General features: G+C 37.9%; 1 protein-coding gene across 1 annotated transcript in view; it reads right to left on the bottom strand.

The window, feature by feature from the left end:
- Nucleotides 1-9,104, bottom strand: part of LOC122082397 (protein root UVB sensitive 1, chloroplastic) — a 38,354-nt gene extending 29,250 nt beyond the window's left edge. Inside the window, exons 1-4 of the mRNA XM_042649928.1 lie at nucleotides 8,137-9,104; nucleotides 7,654-7,929; nucleotides 2,757-2,813; nucleotides 2,324-2,522 (exon numbers count right to left, since the gene is read on the bottom strand). Coding sequence (XP_042505862.1) covers nucleotides 2,324-2,522; nucleotides 2,757-2,813; nucleotides 7,654-7,929; nucleotides 8,137-8,934 — 1,330 coding nt within the window. The 5' untranslated portion in view covers nucleotides 8,935-9,104. The remainder of the gene's footprint in view (nucleotides 1-2,323; nucleotides 2,523-2,756; nucleotides 2,814-7,653; nucleotides 7,930-8,136) is intronic.
- Between the last annotated feature and the right edge of the window lie 11,801 nt (nucleotides 9,105-20,905).

Here is a 20,905-nt window from a genome sequence, read left to right on the forward strand (position 1 = left end):
AGTCATTTTCAGCATTTCCTGCACTCTAGTCACAATTTGTGGATGTCTGTTCCATGGAGCCTTGATGCTCTTCAAGGAATGGTAATGCTAAAGTCTTAACTCTATATATATATATACTCTTGCTTTGTTTTGATGCAGAACATCCCAATGACCCAGTCAAGTGGTTTTGGATATGCTTCACAGACCATTTGGATCAGTTTTTGGTGTTCGGAATATTGCTTCAAAGAAACTTGGTTATTTCCGTCACTGATTTTCAGGATACTTTTGGATGGTCAAACTCTCCACTTTGCGTGATATTAGTGTTCCTTAATAGGTTATTGAGCTAGCTATCCAACAAGACCAAATCTTGCGATTCTGACTTGTATCAGGAGAGATATAACCACTTTATTGATGATACCTTGATCTATAACAAGATTTCTTTAGGAAGTATGATTAGACTATGATTTATATTTTGTGTCTAGTTTAGTTATTGTCTTGTATTGAGTCTTAGTTTAATTAGTTAGGACAGGGGTTAAATACTCGTAGGAGTCATGTATTGTAATAAGATTTATATTAGTCTTATTATGAAAAAAAGAGTTTTTTAGTTGTCTTAGGATTTTGTCCTAAAATCCATCTAATCTCATTTTTGGGAAGGTAGCTATATATGGGGCAGTAAGAAAGTTTATTTGTGGTGTGAGTTAATGAATTTGGGCCGTACGATGTCGGGGTTGGCCAGGAATATGAACAGTGGCGATTCTCCTTTGCTATTGCATTTTTCCCAGGGTAGTGGCCTGGTTAACAATTTGACTTAGCTGGCTTGATTTCCTAACTTCCTCCTTATTTCCTCAACTAATCTCTTCCATTATTACCGCTGTTTTCTTAATTTCTCTATTAAATCAATCTTTTTATAAGTTCAGCTTTTGGAATTTCTGATGTAGTTCAGAAGAACAGTAAGGCCAGAAGCAAACCATGCCACTAGACTGGGCCAAGAATAGACCAATATATTCGATTTTGAGTGTCCAATAGGTTATATAAGCTATGTGCTTAGAATTTTTGGGTTTACAATTGTAATGGGCCAATTCTATAAACCCAAATTTGAGGGGATTTAAACCCTATACAGTATTAGTGTCAGTTTCTATTGTTGATGCAGTTCATTGTTGATGCAGTTCAAAAGAACAAGAAGGCCAGTGGCCATTGGACAGCTTTTCCCGTGCCTTAGCTTTGTTACCCTTCCATCTAGTCTCTTGGATCCCAGAATTATTAATCTTTCTTCTCCTCATACTGTCAATCAACTCTAGGCTCTTACCCGTTAAGGATTCGATGTTCCAGGTTGTTTATCTAATCCTACACTTCTGGGCTGGGATCATTCCCTCTTGCGTGCCCTTGGCTACTTAACACCATCTTCGGGTGTCGATACGGCGTGTTGCTTACAGTTTAGAAACAAACTAAAAAAGAAACTAACATGATATATAAACTGATGACATTTAGTAACTAGCTACCAACTTGTACTCTAAGAAACTAACATAAGACAATAAAGGACTCTTCTAGAATGCTAAAACTGATTTTGGCCACTTATTAACACACACAAAACGAAACAAAAAAGGGACCATATTACTGTTCACGGGTATTGTTCATGTGAAAAGTAATTTCTGGTTTTGATTGGCTTGATGGGCCAACATTGGGGCTGGCTGGTCTGGTTTGATGGAACCAGCAGTCCCCTTCTTTTGCAGGATCGATCTACATCACCTGTGGCAGCACTTTATTGGCTTGGTTTCTAATTCTGTCCTGCTACTTTCTCTTTTCTATACCCACTAATTAATTTGCTCCTTAGTTGCTATTTTCATCCCCATCAATCCTCTTTATTTTCAAGACTCAGAGTTATATATTTCTAGCCTAATATATCTGAAATGAACCTACCAAGTATTTGATAAATCCACCCACCACCTTCTCCCTGGTTTTGTTCCCCATCAAGTGGGGTGGAGACGGTCATAAATTTTATTTTAGTTTTCTTTTGCTAAAAACCAGCAGCACTTAGGCTTGAAATTGTGCCTCCACAATGGGAGCCCAAGTTTTTCACCATCACACTTATCAACAGCCCCTCAAGCATGCATGAGAACAAAGATAAACCAAATGAGAATAATGACATAGCTCCAAATCAAACCACATAAGCTGATTCCAGAAGTGGGGAAATTTTGGAGAACTATAAAAGGGGATAAGAACTTGGAGACAACTAAAAATCAAATCCAGAGAATATTCATTTTACAGTACTAAAAGCATCATGATTATGATTCTTGTTGTAAAAGAAATTAATTTCCAGTGAGAGATGAGGGAAGAATGGAATTACTTGCACGATATGAGTTTAGAGTCCTTAATTGAATTGATTGGTATGACTTCAGATTGCAAAACATATGGACCCCAGTTACTATAGTGAAAGAAGCAAGAGCTAGAGATGTGGAGGTGCCGATGCAGTTTGCTAATGCTATACCAAGCATTATACCAATCGATTTGCTAATCATTCCTTGAGCTTCACCCTTTGCAATCACCTGCAATAGAAACTTTAATTTAGGAAATAGATGAAAAATATAATCCTTGACCAAATTAAAAGCACGACACTTCAAAATTGAATGAACACAAGCAAGAGAAGCAATAGTATGCCACCTGAGCATAAACAAAGAAAACAAGTTGATGGACTGGAAACTAAGTGGCTTTTTGTGCTCCCCCACAATGTTTTCACCTTTAGCTTGCTGACAAGGATAACCACAAGAACAATGTCTTACCTCAGCAAAATTTCTTTGAGCAGCAAAGCCTGCGTAGAAGCAACTCCTAGTGGCAGCCTGCAAAGCAATGAAACTACAGATTTAGTGACTAAAATCCTGACAAAATGCTGTACAAGAATAATAAGAGCATTCCAATGGCTACATATCCAGCAGATAGAAAGTGTCATGATTACCAAAAGTGTAAAGGCTCATATGACTATCCTTGTCCACTCAGAACATTTTCCTTGTGGAAGGACGATTTAGTTTTAGTTTTTCTGCACATTAGATGGTGTGGAGTTCTCTAGATTGGCCACATGTCAATTTAAGCGGCCCATATCAATTGTCAAGCACATCATGAATAGGGATTTCACCATTGTTTCTTAAACCATCCAAATTCCCATTTTTTTTAAGAGCTGTTTTTATACAGTTCTCAAAGCATTATTTTGGCACATGGCAATGTTGGAATGGACTGAAAATTAGCATACGAACACATGAGAAGATGATGAAATGAACAGTATGTCCACCTCGTGTGAGCGCTAACAAACTGTCAAATGGCAGCTTACAGCTCATGTGATGAAATGGCTTCCCTTAATACCGGTGCCAGAACCAGCACCCTACATATTGTCTGCTTTCACTAAAAATTGTAACCAAAGCATAAGAGGCATATTAAATTGAAAAGAAAAATAGTTTGTCCAACCCATATTTGTGAGAAAATAATTTCATAAACTAGGAAGGAAGAAAAGGGGAAAAAATCAATAGCTACACAGAAAGTATACAGCTAACTGGAAGTAAAATCCAGGAGAAAGAAACCCATGAAATATAACAGAGAAAATCCAAAAAAGTGATGGGCAAGGACCCAACCCAACATTTTTATGGAAATTTTCCAAGAAATCCAAATGCACAACAAAAGGAAGTTAAAAAAGAATGAAGATTCCCAGTGCTTCAGACACTATACTAGTATGCTGAAGCAACAATCTCCTTGAAGATTGTCTTAAAGGAAGTTTCAACCTACCAAAAAAAGGGAAAAAAACACGAGTGAAGGCATCTGCACCATCAGTTTCTAAAGAATCAGAAGATTGAAGGAACTGATCTTTTCACAATACAAAAACCAAAACTGAAATAAAAATATAGCACTAATAATTGTAGAGAAGAATAAAAGAAAGTGAAGCAACAATGTGATGCAAGGGCAACAAGATTCTAGTCTTACATTATCTTCTAGTAGGTGTACTAACCATGCCCACTAACTAAGAATTCTGCTTCTGAGTTTCGGTTGAGTTTTGTCCGTTCATCCCTTCCTCCCCCCTCCCCCCCTCACCCCTCCCCCCTCCCCCCCTCCCCCTTATTTCTTGCAGAGAAACAACCATACCCATGAACCAAGGCCCCCTTTGGTTAGAAATGAAGTTGAGTAAAATTAAAACAATAACAAAATGGAAATTTCCTGTGATTATTACCAAGAAGAATTGTCTCACTCAGAACCATACTACATAGAGCAACTAAAATTTAATTCCATTTTATTCATCCAAAAAATTAATTAATTAATTCCATTTTCACCAAAAATATCACAGCATTTTTTCCCCCTTCAAGAGCACCGGTCCGGCATTTGGAAAGTATGGTGGCTATGAGTGATGGAGGGCCTTAAGGAAGAAAGGGAGGATCAGAGTGGCAGGGGGGCAAAGGGGAAGCACACACTCTCACATAGCACAAATTGTAACCATAATGTAGACTAGGATAGGGAGACTAACCAAGTCTTCCACTGCAGGATTTTATATTCAAATGAACAACCATAACCAGCCCAGTAATATAACAGAAAATCAGAATAGAGCAGAAAACACAATAAGACTGTCAATTCCAACAGATCTGGTTCCTCTGGTCAAAGTAGCAAGCAGGTCCAGTAGCCTAGCAGGGACTATTACAACCCCACACAGTCCAATTAATTATGAGCAACAACATAGGAAAGCATAGAAACCAGAACACAGTAGAACAGCCCCATCGATTTCAGCTTCTCCTCCTATGTGGGGATCAGGCAGAGATGTCCTCTATCTCCCTACTTATTTTGCCTGGCTATGGAAGTTCTATCCAGAAGTTTGCAAGTGGCCACTGATCAGAATCACATCTCTGCTATTCTCAAATGCAAAGCTATCCAGCTTACTCACCTAACGTTTGTAGATAATTTCATGATTTTTTCCAAAGCCAACCCCTCCTCCATGCAGAACATTATGCTTTGCTTGAACCAATTTGCTGCTATGTCAGGGCTTCGTATCAATCCGACAAAGTCACTTATTTTCCTAACTGGGATCTCCGACTCTGCCAAGGCATCCATCCTAGGCCAAACGGGGTTTAGCTTGGGCCATCTTCAGATGAAGTACCTTGGTCTTTCTCTCATTCTAGCTAGGCTCTCTGCTCATCATTGCACCCCTATGCTTGACCTCATTAGGAAGTGTCTCAGCTTTGGAAAGGAAGACTTCTATCCTTTGCCAGCCGGTTAGTGCTTATCAGATCAGTCCTCCAAGCTTCCTACATTTACTGGCCGGGTACTTTTGGATTGCCGAAATCCATCATCTCTAAGCTTGAGTCCATTTTTGCCTCCTTGTGGAAAGGGAGTGAGTATGTGAGATTCCTTCGTCCTACTAGTTGGGGTGCAGTTTGCCTTCCCAAGGAAGAAGGGGGTTTGGGCCTTAGAAGGATCAAAGATGTGAACTCTGCCAGAATCATCAAGCTGGCTTGGAAGATTATTTCCAAAAAGGACAGCATATGGGTGAAGTGGATATACTCGAACCAGCTGGGGTCGACTCCTTTTGGACAGTGAAAACCCCGGCTGATGCCTCATGGGCTTAGCGTAAGATCATGGCCATCTGCCCCCAGCTTTCCTCAGCTATCCCTTCTCAAGTCGATGATGGGCTATCTACCTTCCTTTGGCTTGATCCCTGGCACCCTTAAGGAGTCCTCTACCATACTCTTAGCGCCAGGAATATATATAACTCAGGATTGCCCAAACTTGCCCTCGTGGCTAATATTATTTCATTGGACTCATGGTCTCCCCTAGCCACCTCCTCGAGCCAGCTTTAGGATATTTGGAACTCCTTATCAGTCATCTCAGAATCCCAGAGGCAAAGACATGACTCTACTCTTTGGATGCCCTCTTCTTCCAAAATCCTCTCCACCAAGGCTACTTGGGATTTTGTTAGAATTCATGGTCCGGCCACTCCTTGGCAAAGATTGCTCTGGTTTCCTCATCACATTCTAAGGCGTAGCTTCACGGCCTAGAGAGTATTCACAAACTCCTTACCTACACATTGCTTCCTCACACAAAAAGGCATCCCAGCTGATCCTAAGTGCATCCTTTATGGGAATGAGCCGGAATTTGTGGACCACCTCTTCTTTGCTTCCACAATCTCCAACTCCATTTGGAAAATGGTTCTTGCTAAATGTTGGCCTGCTACCAGAAGAATCCTCCCTCTCCATAGAGAATGGATCTAGATGAACATGACTTCCGGGGTAAGTCTATATGCGACCTGGTGGGGAAGCTTGCCTTCTGTGCAACTATCAATCAAATCTGGATGGAAATAAACCATAGGAAATGGACCTTCAATTCTCGCTCTCTGGATAAGATTTGGGGTTCCATCTCCTTTGATGTCAAAGCAAAGATCTCAAGGCTCTCTTCCCCATGTAATCCATCCACTAGGAACTGTCAAACTGTAAATTCCTGGGAGCTGCCTAGCTCCATCATCAAGAATGCATCCCCTTAAGTTGGGCCTCTTTCTTCCCTTCCCCCTTCTCTAAGAGTTGTATGTTTTCCCTTTCTTCTTGGTAATGAATTATTTATTCACCAAAAAAAAAAAAAAAGGATTTCAGTTTCAGCCTTAAGAACTGACTACAGGACAAAATAAGGAGATTTTGTATATCTCAATAACCAGAAAGGTCTCCCTTTTAGATCAAGTTCTTCCCTAGGCAAGGGGCACCTTCGATCCAAATTTCAGCCCAAACTGATGGCTGGTTTGGTCTGGGCAGAATCTGAAAAATTGTCACAGAACCTTCTTTATCTCTAGACAAAATTGAGAGAAGAAGTGATTTAAATACCTGCTTACTTAGGACAGATCCGTAACGCCTTGGATGGTTGATAGACCAAGAAGAAGAACCTCTCGGGCTTCACACGGCAAAGAGTCAATTGGATCAAACACCAATTCCATCAGCTTCGATCAAACACAAGACAACTCTTCATAGAGAAGACAATAGCAACAGCCATTAATTTGTTTTCCAAAATCATTCTATCTTTAGAAGCCTCCTCTTCTTTATTTATAATGTTGATGGGGGAGGGAATTACAAAATTGAAGATTCCTCAAAAAGAAACCTTAATTTAGTCTCCTAATATAATATTTACTAAAAACTGAAATTAGAAACTAGCTGAAAAAGGAAACTAACTACTAATGACTTGACTCAACTAATAACTTGACTCCTAAGAAAACAAATATAACTTAAATTAAACCCAACTTAAAAGGAAACTAATGAATAACAAAACAAACTATTAATCCCGTATGCAACCTTAAAGCCCCTCTTTTAGGCACATTACACTCCAAACCACATGAACTGAAGGCCCAACACATATACAACCCAACCCTAGACTTATTCCTAATAAAACAAGCATAGTTTGGTGATCAAACCAATTCTCATTCCAAATTAATTCACTCTAACTTGTCCGTTACAGCCAATATATAGAAAAGTAAATACGTGAAATTAGAAACTCAACTGAAATAGTATCTAGCCTAAACTAGGAAACAACCATAAAGTGAAGAGAAGTGTAAAACAACAGCCAGGTCTATATAACAAGCACAACAGCCATGAAAACACTGACAGTTCAGGCAGAATCAAGTACATTGTAACAATATTGCATTCTAGAACTGAATTCTTAACTTCCAAGTACCTGAATCAATGATGCAGCAGATCGACCAGCCCCAGCGGCTGCACCAATTAATATGAAGAGCTGAGGAAAGACAGGAGTCAAAAGCTCCATTCCATAGGCAGCATTTTCCAGAAGATCGGCAAACAACCTCCACCCTTTAGGGTTCACATCGAAATGACGGCCATACTTGGATAACATAATTTTGCTGAGGTACCCAATTCCATCCTTTAGCACCCAACTGATGGCAGCTGCGGTTGGAATAGCACCCTTTCCCAATCCAACAGCATAAAGCAGAGCCTACACAAGAGAACATAGAGCAGAGCACAACATATATATGAAAGGAAGAAGCCCTAGAACACAGACCAGGGAAAAAAAAAAACTTAAATAGGAACTAACCCATGAGCAGGACCAAAGATTTTCTACTTAATATCCCTTTCATATTCATAAAATCACTTTTGACGCATTGATACAGTGCATTCAAGAAGCAGAAGATGAAGCTGATACCTGGGTGGAAAGGACACCGCTAATTTGGCTGGCGATCCCCTGGACACCTCTCCAGAGAGTGTACTCCATGTAATCACTGCTAACACTCTGGGGATAACCCTCTGGAAGCATAAGACGCAGGAACACATCCCAGCAATCCACCAACAAATTGGGTCCAAGAGACAAAGTCTTCCTTCCATCACCAACGATGAAATCATCCTTAGAAGGGTCAGGCTGGAGTCTTATCCATTTCCCACCTCTTACCTCCCAAGCAACCTCAGGAACGGCTCTTGCGAGGGCGTATGAGCCCAGCTGCGACTTCCAGATGCAACCCAACACGGAAAGGAGAAAGAGGAAGGCATCCCTGGATTTCCATATCGAACAAGCATCGTAGCCCTCCTGACGAAGCACTCGAGAGCACAGAAAGAGAAGCGGAGCCAGAGGAAAACCATCTTGCCACCCACCACCACCGAAATCAAAAGGACCCCAACCACGATTGTCCTTGTTGTTATGATTATTGTTATTATTGTTGTTGTTGTTGTTGTCGTCGTCGTCACCTTCATAGCCACTGCCTTCTTCAGGCAGTACAAGGGTTGGGGTGGAAGAGGGAATCGTAGAGGACCCGCCGTGGGAGACTAGGGTAGAGCATTTAGAAGAATTGAAGACAAGTGGAAATGAGAGGGGTTCGATGGGCTGAGAAGCAGAGAGTCGTCGGGTAAAAGGAGGCCTATTTCTTGAAACCAGTAAAAATGCTTTGATCTGGAATGAGGATGATAACGGGGGAGTCGTAGTGAATATCGTTGAACTCCAGCACACCATCTCTCTCCCTCTCTGTATCTTTTCAAGTTTCTTTGCTCTTCTCCCCTGAAGGCTGATATATCATGTCATGTTGTCATCACTCCCTCTCTTCCTTGAAACCGTCCGATCGGCGGGATTTGATTCGATAGACGAAAGAAAATCAGAATAATTTGCGAGTTCCAGTACCTCTACCTCTAACAAAACATAAACCTTGCCCGGTAGACCCTTGCTTCATCGACGCATCCTAGGGCCCGTTAAAAACGGTTCGTTTCAGCCGTTTCTGTGTTTTTCTATTTGAGAAAACAAAGAACCGGAAAAAAAAAACGTTTGGTGATCGCGTTTCATTTCACCTATTTCTATTTCTAGAAATAGAAATTTATTTTGATTTCTGGTTCAAGAAATGGTTTTAACGAAACGACTCTCGCACGTTTCACTATTTCCGGAAACAATTTTCACTCATAAAAAGCCACCCCTAATAAAAATCACTCTTCCTATTTTGAAAGGGGAAAGCACCAAAGAGGCGATAGCAAGCCTTTGCACCTCCTCCCACCTCCGACTGCATCCACAAAGCAACAATTCCCTCCGTATTTGCAGAGACTCGTCCTACGATTACGCTCTCGTGAAGGTAGAGGAGTTGTCTTCTCAAGTTGCAGAGATTGGTCGTACGTTCGCGCTCCCATGAAGAAGCACTGCTGCAAGAGAAACTGCAGAAGAGAGCTTTAAAATAGGACTTCGGAAGCAACTTCTACCTCCGATTGTTCAACCTAACTTCGTTGTGCTTCTGAATTTTCTTGTGATGCATTTCAGCCGTTGGGTGCCCTAGGTTTGTCAAGGTTATGTTAAATCCTCCCTACCCTGAAAACCGTAGAACGATAGCAGGCCTCTCTACCGTTTACGAAGTCCCTCCCTGAGTTAGGGTTTACAAATATGATCTTCCAATACCCATTGATAGTAGTTCATCTCTCTCTCTCTCTCTCTCTCTCTCTCTCTAACACAGTTCCTTACCCATTTACAATCTTTGGAATCAATTTCGCCGGTCTCTTCTACCTTCGATTGTTCAATCTAACTTCGGTGTGCGACTGGATTGAGTGGGAAGCATTTCAGCCGTTGGATGCCCTAGGTTTCTCAAGGTATGTTAAATCCTATGGTACTAGAATGATCTGCTATCGCTGATTTTTAGAGATCTTTAGGCCTTTGTTTGCTTTAAAGATTCAAGAATGGATCTGTCTTCATAAGCTCTGTATCAACTTCTATCATGGTCTGTAGGTTGTTTGTAATTCTTGTTGGTTAGGTTGCAATAGAACTTACTCTCTAAAACTTTTTGATTAATTTCATGTGTTATTATAACCATGTACTAAAGCCTAATTAATTAAAGATTCAAGAATGGATCTGTCTTCATAAGCTCTGTGCCAACTTCTGTCATGGTATGTAGGTTGTTTGTATTTCTTGTTGGCTAGGTTACAGTAGAACTTACTCTCTAAAACTTTTTGATTAATTTCATATGTTATTATAACCGTGTACTAAAGCCTAATTAACTGGTCAAGTTATACTAAAAAAATCTTAAATCCCTCAATAAGAAGGGTAGGCAGGCAGGCAGGTCCATTGACATGCCTGAGCCCAAGGTCAAGAAACTGGGCTTCAGATCAACTGAAAATCATTTTTTTAACCATTTTTTATGACAACATGCAGTAAAAATTTAAGAGTATATAGTTAATATTCAATTGATATGTGGGAAGAAATTTTAGAGATTTGATGTTTATATTAAATATATGGGTATGAAGGATTTCAAAGTTTAGATTGTTATATTCAGTCAATTATTGGTTATAATCTTTACACAAAGGAAGTTGGATGAAAAATCTATGCTATGGAGAAAATAATACTAGTAGTCTAGTAATAAGGATGATGCTTTGTCATGTAGCATTTTGAAGAAAGAACACATCAAACTTGTTAGCTTAAAATTTTCTTTTCCACTACTTGCTTCTTGTCAAATGGCATTAATAGAAAAGTAGGTTGAAACACACTTTAGTCAAAGATGCTAGTTTTATTGATGCACCTGGTTGGTCTGAGACACTAGGGGTTGCTAATGGTTACTGATCACTATAGAAAGATGGTTGAATACTTTTCTGCTATTTCAATTGCCTATAGGTCTGGTTTGGAAATAATTTGAGGTGTTAATCTAACAGAGTTCATACTATGTCCTTGTTATAAGTAACTCTCTCTATCCTTTACTTGAACAATTATGTTGGATCCCTTTTTCACACTTTTGTTGTTGTGTTACTCACTCACTTCCATATTTCATAATGATGTACATGTTGTAGCGAGTGTTAGAGTGTTTCTTCCCATTGTTACTAATAATTTAAGTGGAAGCCATATCAATTTTTGGAAGCCCCATTTTTCTTTGTAAATGATGATTGGTCATTTCTTATTCCTATTTTTAACCTTCCCTCCTCCCACATCATTATGGTTCTTTTTTATGCTTAGTGAAAACTATTTGCCACAATTATATCCATGGTTTCATTCATAATTTCCAGGTTTAAAATATTTTTGTGGAAGCTGTGTTTTATTTGTTGCCAATAACTATTCTTCTCTAGTGATGAAATGCTAATAAAATGTGAGGTATTCCATTTTTATGCACAAGATCCATAAGATGTGAAGCCTTTACTGTCATAATTATGAATTGGTGTCCTATGTCAGTGTTTCAAATCTTCTATCAGTTTGATACTGTAAATTCTACTTATTATCTCCATCCTCTGTCTCCCAGTACCTCAAAGTAATCTTTGACATCAGTGCTTTGCTTAAAAAAAAGAAGTAAGTTGATTTTTAACCTCCTACACTGTTTAAGGATTGCATGTTTTATCTATTGATAGATGATTCTTCTTGCTATCATATGTATTGTATTGCATTTCAGTTGCCAATATCCTTACCCTATATTGTTTGATGACTTGATCCAGTTCTAATTTTTGACAAGCACTTCCTTCTCAATACAATGAATATGATGAAAATTAACATTTGTTATGATAGTTAGTAATTCATTTCCTTTTCTTTCTTCTGTTTGTTTTTTGTTTTTTTTTCCGTATGTCTTGTTTTGTTGTTGTTGGTATTTTTATAGGCCTAGTTTTCTTTTTCTTCTTTTTTTAACTTTCCTTTTAAAAGTATTTAAACCAGTGTTTGAGTGTTTAAATGTGAACATAATGCATTGGATATTTCTGCACATCCATTGATCATTATGCATACTATGTACTTTTGTGTTCATCCCTTTTCAAGTTTTGTTTCGGATAAGCAAAATTTATGTGAATGCAACTAATTTACATATTTGAAATGTTTGCTAAATTAATTATGCACGTTCAAAGTTACGAGATCTCCAAGAACCCCTACCACTAAAAGCAGTACTATATCTGGAATGAGGCTGAACTAAAAGCATTCATCAACCAAATGGTTGAGAATGCAAGGAAAGGTTAAAAGACCAACTCCACCTTCACAAAGGTAGAATGGAAAAAAATTGCGAAAGGGTTAGAATCCGAATTCAATCAACCGTTTGCAAGGGAGCAACTGCGTAACAAAATGAACAAGTTACGTAAGCAGTACAATAGCTTACGGCATTTGTTAGAAACAACGGGATTTGGATGGGATGCAAATGCTAGGACTGCTACAGCTAAAGATTATGTGTGGGAATTTGCTATTAAGGTATGAATATTTTATTTGGTTTATAGATTTATGAAAATGTACTACTTACATTTGTTATGTTGGTTACTTATACAAAACTCTTTGGATTACAGGAAAACAAATAGTGGGCTAAATATAAAAGAAATGGTTAACCATGGTGGTTAGAGTTGTTAGAGATATTCTCTGACTCCAGTGCCTGTGAGGATAGAGGGCTATCAGAGACTACAACTGTTACTCCTAGGTCCACTAATCTTGCTATTGATGATGATGATTTTCAGGAGACTAAACTAGATGAAAGTGAAGGTTGTAGTGGCTCACCTAACAAATCAGCTCCTCCCAAGCTGCAACTTGATAGGACTCCTACGGATCGTAGGAGGAAGAGCCAGACAAGCACAGTCTCGAACTCTGCTCAAGACTTCAGAGAGATTGTGAGATGGAGGATGAAGAAGGGAAACTCCTCTGCCACTTCAGCCATTGTCCGACCTCCTGATCCAATGTACGATGGGCCACATAGTATAATGAGTTTTCAGAAGCTCCTTGAAACTATAGAAGATCTTCCATCGGATTTGTATATGTTGGCTCAGCGTAAGATACATAGTGATCCAGGTTGGTGCTTGTCATTCGTGGAAGTTAGGGCAGATAGGAGGTTGTGGATGATCCGGCACTTGAAGGATATCCCGTGAACTGGTTGAGTTGGTGACTACATGGTTTTTTCGAAAAAAGTTGGACTTGGTTTTTTTTCTGGGGCTGTTATATGACTCTTTCTTACTGACATACATTTCTTTTGTTGACCTGGATGTTGACACTTGACTTATGTTGTATGTGTTTTATTTACTTGAGTATGCATGATGATTTCAATATGTTCTTGGATTGGTATATGCTTTTTGTTAACTTTTTAATATAGGATGTTGCATATAATAGCATATTGATAGGTAATGTTATAGTTTATATTTACGATGATTTCTAGGATTGTTTGATGACTTTCTTAACTACTTATTACAAGATAGTATGTATATTTTTGCATATATATAGGAAAGGTAATGATTGTGACTTATGAGGCTTTTAGTTTTGGAGGATGTTATCTTTTAACTCATTAGTACATGATGGTAGGTATCTCAGCATATAAGCAGTACTATAGAAGGTTGTGGTTTATGATGCTTTCATGATGGGTGCATGCTTTTTAGGCCAGGGTTTGAAAATATGGTTATGTGAAATGGACTAGTAAGATAATGTTTGTGGACCTTGGTAGGTAGGTTTATGGATGTGGTTTTTGGGATTTCCTTTATTTATTTATTTTTTTTTTCACATAATGCTAGTGATATTACATATAGCCTAGTAAGCTTGTGGCCTGCTGAATGTGGTCATAATTACAGGGATGTCAAATGACCCCGATACCAACATCACAGGGTTATCTAGTGATGATGACGATATGGTTATATTATACCAATTCCAAAATATGCTGAGTACATATAAGATAAGAGAACCTCTGAATGATAGTAGTCACACAGGAGCTGTAATGGTAGCTGAGGGTCTCGCAGGACATGCAGACGTGTGCTACCAAGAGTTTAGAGTTGAAAGACATGTCTTCCTCAACCTATGAGATAGAATGGTACATAGAGGCTGGTTATTTGACACTCGTTACATTCGAGTAGATGAGCAACTTGTAATGTTTCTTATAATAGTAGGCCAAGGTTTGAGTAATAGACAAACACAATAGAGATTTCAAAGGTCGGGACAAACAATTAGTGATGTCTTCCACACGGTTTTACAAGCTATACTTCATCTATCACGTGAGATAATTAAGCCACCGAATGTCCAAGCGGTACCTCCAGAGATTGCCAACAATCCAAAGTTCTATCCATATTTTAAAGTAACTTAATATCTAGATTGAACAAATTTATTTATAGTTTTCCCTGAAATTTTGATGTACTTCACACAATTAATTGGACTAACATATATGGACTGAAAACTAGGATTGCATTGGTGCTATTGATGGCACCCATATCAGTGCCATCGTAGCTAGGTCATAGGAAACACGGTATCGAAATCGAAAGGGTATGATCACACAGAACGTTATGTGTGCATGTGCATTCAATATGCGATTCATGTTTGTGTATGCGGGTTGAGAAGGCAGTGCACATGATGTCAGGGTTAGGTAGTGCACATGATGCTAGGGTTTTTGAAGAAGCAAAAACAAATAATACCTTAGGGTTCCCTCATCCGCCACCAGGTATAAATATCTTATGAATTTATGTTTGTCATTTTGTATATGTACGATATGGAGTACATATCTAAGCCCGTACATGTTTCCATACTAATACAAGGCAAGTATCATGCGATTGACTCGGGCTATGCAAATCAACTGGGGTATTTGGTGCCATTCCGAGGAGAAAGATATCACTTACAGAATTATGATGAGGGTAGACCTAGGCCTAGAATAGCAAAGGAATTGTTCAATCATAGACACTCGTCACTGCGGAATGTTATTAAAAGAACATTCGGTGTCTTGAAAAATAGATTTCAAATTTTAAGGAGTATGAAGACGTACAATATAGAAGATCAGATAAGAATCATAGTCGCCTGTTGTGGGCTCCACAATTACATCATGGAATAGGTAATTCAAGATCAATTATTTAATGACCTTGGAAGTGAACAACCTTATGAGGACCCTATGGATCTCAATCCTATGGTGTATCGTGCTTCAACTTCTGATACAACCCAGAGACACTCAGTGAGAGAAATGTCCTTAGTATGCCTAAATATAGCTAATCAATTGGCTAGATCGAGGAGAATGGCTACGATTCCATTAGGTGGATCGTAAATTTGGTCGATGATCGTCGGGATGTGTTAGACAAAGTTTTGAGTAATGTAACATGCAGGTTATTGTACTTAACTTACTTGATAATGTTATTGTTTCCACAGTATTATTTATATTGGATGGGTGTTGTGCTATCATATGTGTCGTAGAATGTGATTTCCCAGGCTTTTACCAATACTATTTTTTTCGTACATGATACTTTGATTTTATAAGTAGAATTTGTGCTCTAGATATGTCTTCAAGCGACATCGTACTGGCAAGATGTGAATATTATAATGGTTTGTGCGATAAGTTCACAACCAAACAAGGGCCTAATAGAGGTAGAGCGTATTTCAAATGTCCGAGGCATGATGAATTTTGTATGTGGGTAGATGAATTTCGATTATGTGAATGTGGCGAAGGACAGTGTAAGGTACGTGTCGCGAATACCTCAGCGAACTTTAATCGTCAATTCTGGTGTTGTCCTAAATCTACTGGGGTATAACTATTTTTCATATTTTAAACTACATATTGTATATATTATGCGAACTATTGTTGTAGTTCAATTCAAGTTAATTATAGGCCCAAGATCGAGGATGCATGCTTTTTCGATGGATTTTTAGTGACTGCATGTTCATCCGAATGTAGAACAAGCAATTCAACGGTTGAAGGCCACTCTTCTCTATCAACACCATCCTCTGAATTTGTGAAGGGGTACTTGGAAAGAGCAATCAAAGTTGAAAAGGAAAGGTAGAGAGTATTGCAAAACGAGATTGATGTTTATGAGGAAAAGAGAAGGATATATACAGATATCCTGGATGCAGTTAAGAAGATGGACATAAACGAAGGTGGTAGTTAGACGATCATGACCAACTACTAAAATTGATGTTAGACATTTTCCATATTTCGAATATTTGCATTGTATAATATTTTGTTGGGTTACGAGTTTCTTTCAGGTATGACATATTTGGGATTGTCTTGATTAAAATAAACAACAACTCATACAAGAAAGGTTTCCAAAAACAACATTTATCAAACACCAGTTCCTACAGAAAATGTTTCCAGAAACAAGGTTTATCAAACACCTTCAAATCCGTTTATGTTCCCAGAAAAAGGAATTTATGTTTTTTCCGTTTCTTGAAACATAAACGAAAGAAACGTTATCAAACGGTGCCCTAGAATAATAGAGCTTCAAGGACTTGTATGGTATGATTTCTGTTTCAATTTCAGATTGATTTATCTACAATAGTCAAGAAATTGAAATTGTTTTGGTGGCATATTTTTGAAATATTTCAAGAATAAGAAATATATTTGATAGTTCAATATATGATAGGGTAATTTACGGGGTCACCCCTTAGAGAGTGTCAGTATTATAGGAACACCCCCTGTTTAATACCAAATTATGTTCAGGCCCCTACCATCATTCTCTGTTATAGAATATACCTCAAATGCTGACTTTAGAATCTTCTTTTTTTCCTACATACCATATTACCCTTAGAAATGTTAAAGTACCAATATTACCCTTAGTGAGTTGTAGAACCAAATCAACTAAACTCTAATTCATCAAATTTCAATTATAACGGGTCAGGATCCGCGAGGTTGGCACAGCTCTCTATCGACGAAGAGCCTAAGCTGAGTCGAATCGGCAACATGCGCTTACGCCTACTCCATTTTGAGATATAGAAAAGGTTTTACCATGACTGACGTACTTCATTTCAATATCAACGGTGACCTCAACATGATGCCAATGTCTGAAACCCACTTTTCCCGTTAGACTCAATATCAAAAGCTCCGGCAGCCTCGACGCTGCGGAGAACGATGGTGTCGTCATCCTTGAAATCAAGTATCACCTTAACGTACTCCTCCATTGTCGGCGAAGATGTGCCACTAAAGGAATTCCCAGAAACATTATTTGAACCCCATTGACGTTCTTGCTGCACTACCCCTCGTGATTGGAGAGAAGATTGGTAATCCAAATTAAAAAAAAAAAGAAGTGAAGAATGTAATTTCCCATATATTATATATATATCCTCACTCTTTCTCCTTTCGCTGTCTGTGTGTCTCTCTCTCTCTCTCTCTCTCTCTCTCTCTCTCTCTCTCTCTCTCTCTCTCTCTCTCTCTCTCTCTCTCATAACCAGTAAGCCACTGTGGAGAGAGCTCCAATGTGATTCACTTTAGAAGAAATGGGATTGAAGTTTCCAAACACGTCAAGAATCTCTCAAAAATGACATTAACGTGGAGCTTCTGCATCTAGACGAAGAGAGAGTGGGAAATGAAGAAATATATATATATATATATATAGAGAGAGAGAGAGAGAGAGCTAGAAAGAGAAGTTCAGAATAGGGAACCACACTGAAATGGTGGGGAGTTACAGAGGACCCTAAAACCAAATTGTAGGTATCATGGACCTCCACGGGGTCACTATATAGCGCGTAACATGGATACATGCTAGGGTTTCACCCTAATGAGATAGTATCCCCTGGTCATCAAATGCCAAGGGGGGATACACGTTATGGGTAAAAGCGAGTCACCACCTAAAAAGGGTCTAGGACCCATAAATGTCTCCCCCAATCAAGGGAGAGAGACTAATGACTCTGAAGGATAAATTTGGTTTGCACCAAGATTCTGGACAAGTGTCAAGTGACAGACTGAAAAGGTGTTAGGCACCCAGTCTACCCAGCCATAAGGTCGGTCTCTTTTTGTTTGATCAAAGTTTATTTGTACCCTACTAACTAGTCCTAAATCTAAGTCACTGAAAATCCTAAACTAGGTATCTAAGCATAACATGTGAAAACCCTAAGCCAAGTGTCTAAATTATGCTAGCTAGACTATGGTGCAAATAATGAAATGATTACGCTAATTAAAAATTAAAAACCTTAAATGATTTAATTGATGTATTATAAGTCTTAGATTAAGCTAATGAAATAAGCCAAAACGTAGGATTAGTTTAACAACTTATGAAACCCTAAATTAAACTAATTCGATTAATTGAGCCTGACATAGATGGATGATCAATGAATTTGTGAGATCCTAAATTGAATTAATTAAAATGATTAATCCTAATCCATAATAATTTGTGAAATAAATTATTGCAATCTTACTTAATATAATTGGTAAAAAGATTTATAAATTAAATGAGACCTAATTAATTTATAAAAGTGAAATGGATTAATCACATTAAATGAATGCATTTTTACTAATCTACCTAATCTAGTATAGGAGGATTAAACTAAACCTAAGGTTTAATTAAATTAATTATGAAACTAATTGCACTAATTATGTTTACCTTGAGCTAATCCTAAGATGAGTTGAACATTTTTCAAAACCCTAGTTAAGCTAATGAGAAGAGAATCTTTTAACTAAATAAATGCAATACTAATTATCTTCTAAGTTAAATATGTCTAATGATTATTTTATGCTATACCTATATTATGTTAGAGTCTAAATGTTATATTAATTGAACCCATTAAATAATTAAAACAACGAATTACGATTTAGAAAAGCACTAGTGAAAGATTTTCTACCACAATGGCTACTGGTTTGGAAATGAAAAAGAAGAAGAGAGAAAGGAGAAAGGAGAAATGAGAAGAAGAAGTTACAGGTTTCAACCATGGAGAAGGTCGGCTGGAGAAAAATGATGGAAGGTAAGGATTCAGTTGCAGGCAAAAAGAAAGAGAACAAAAAATGGGGAAAGGAAAAAAGGATTGGTTGGTTTCAGGTTTGGAAAGAAAAAGAAAGGAAGTAAAAGGTATGGAGAAAGGAGAGGGAAGAAGAAGGAGAAGAAGAAGAAGAGAAGGTAGATGGTTGCAGGTTTTGGAGGCCGTAGGTTTCAACCATGGAGAAGAGAAGGAGAAGAAGAGAAGGGAGGTTCGGTTACCTGAGAAGTGAAGGGCGATGGCTGCTGGTTCAGAAATGAGAAAGAAGAAAGGAGAAAGGAGAAGAAGAAGAAGAAGAAGTTGTAGGTTTCAGCCATGGAGAAGAGAAGGAGAAGAAGAGAGAGGCAACTGATTTTCTCCTACAAGGAAAAGAAGAAAGAAAGGAAGAAGAGATGCGAGAAGAGATGAGGGCTTGAGATCCTAATCTAAGGGTTTATGTCTAAAGAACAAAAAACCAAAAATAAATCAAATCAAACCTACTTATTAAGTGAGTATATTAAGCCACAAATAAAACCGATTAATTGAATCAAAATATAATAATAAGAGAAAACAAAACAAATTAAAATGAGAAAAACCGAATTAGCAAAACCAATGGATTAGACCCAATGACCCAAATCAAACTATGTTGAACCTAATTAAAACAAAATAAACCCAATTGAACCGGAATCAACCAATTCACATTTAATAAACCATACTAAATCAAATTAAAGCTAATTAAACCTAATTAATCTAAATGAACCAATTAAACTTAAATACACCTAATTGAATCAAAATAAACTAATTTATATCTAATAAACCACATTAAACCAAATTGAAACTAATTAAACCTAATTAATCTAAATGAAACAATTATTAACAAATTATAACCTAATCTATTAAATTAGATAAACTAGTTCTAAATTACAATTAGGAGAAGAAAAATACCTTAAACCCGACTTTAATCAAGAAACAAGGGGAGATAACCCTTGTGCTTCAGGCCCCAAATCGAACCGAACCGGACTAGATCTCCTGGCTCAAGGAAGGATTAATATGTTAAACTTTTAGACTTAGAAAATATTTGATTTTAAAGGGAAATTTTACTCATTAATGAAGCAACCGAATGGTATGATCATTAGCCAAAAGCCAAAGTAGGACTTCATCCTTTAGCAAGCTCAAAAAAAACAAAAACAAAAACAAATAAAACAAAGTGAAAAAACCAGAAACTGGTTTCCCTCCCCCACACTTAAGTCTTGCAATGTCCTCAATGCATGGAAAGAATTAAAAATGAAGGCAATGCAAGGGAGCCCTACCATATCTTGTGTCATAGGCAACACCTACATTAAGCATGCCTTACTTGACCTTGGTGCAAGTGTGAATCTTTTACTTTATCATGTGTACAAGCAACTTGGATTGGGAGAATTGAAAGCCACTGGAACTACTCTTCAGTTGGCAGATCGGTCTGTTAAGATTCTTAAAGGGATGGTTGAGGATGCCTTACTAAAGGTGGGGAAATTTATTTTCCCTGTTGATTTCATTGTGTTAGATACCAAGTCCTTTTCAACCAAGGATGAGATCCCAATAATTTTAGGAAGACCATTATTGGCTACCAGTAATGCATTAATCAACTGCAGGAATGGTTTCCTAAGATTATCTTTTGGTAACCAAACTGTTGAGTTTAACATGCTTAGGATAGGCAAACAACCACATATAGAAGAAGAGATCAATATGCTTGAGGATTTTCTGGATTTTTCTGATGATTTAGTTACCAACTTTGATATTGATTTTGATTTAGAATTCCAAGAGTATATGGATGAGTTGGATGATGATAGTGAAAATTTATTTTCTGAAGTCTTGAGTCTTCACACACCTGTGGAGCCCTTAGGACCCCTTTCCAATT

Source organism: Macadamia integrifolia, chromosome 6 (genome assembly GCF_013358625.1).
Source record: "Macadamia integrifolia cultivar HAES 741 chromosome 6, SCU_Mint_v3, whole genome shotgun sequence".
Lineage (NCBI taxonomy): Eukaryota > Viridiplantae > Streptophyta > Magnoliopsida > Proteales > Proteaceae > Macadamia > Macadamia integrifolia.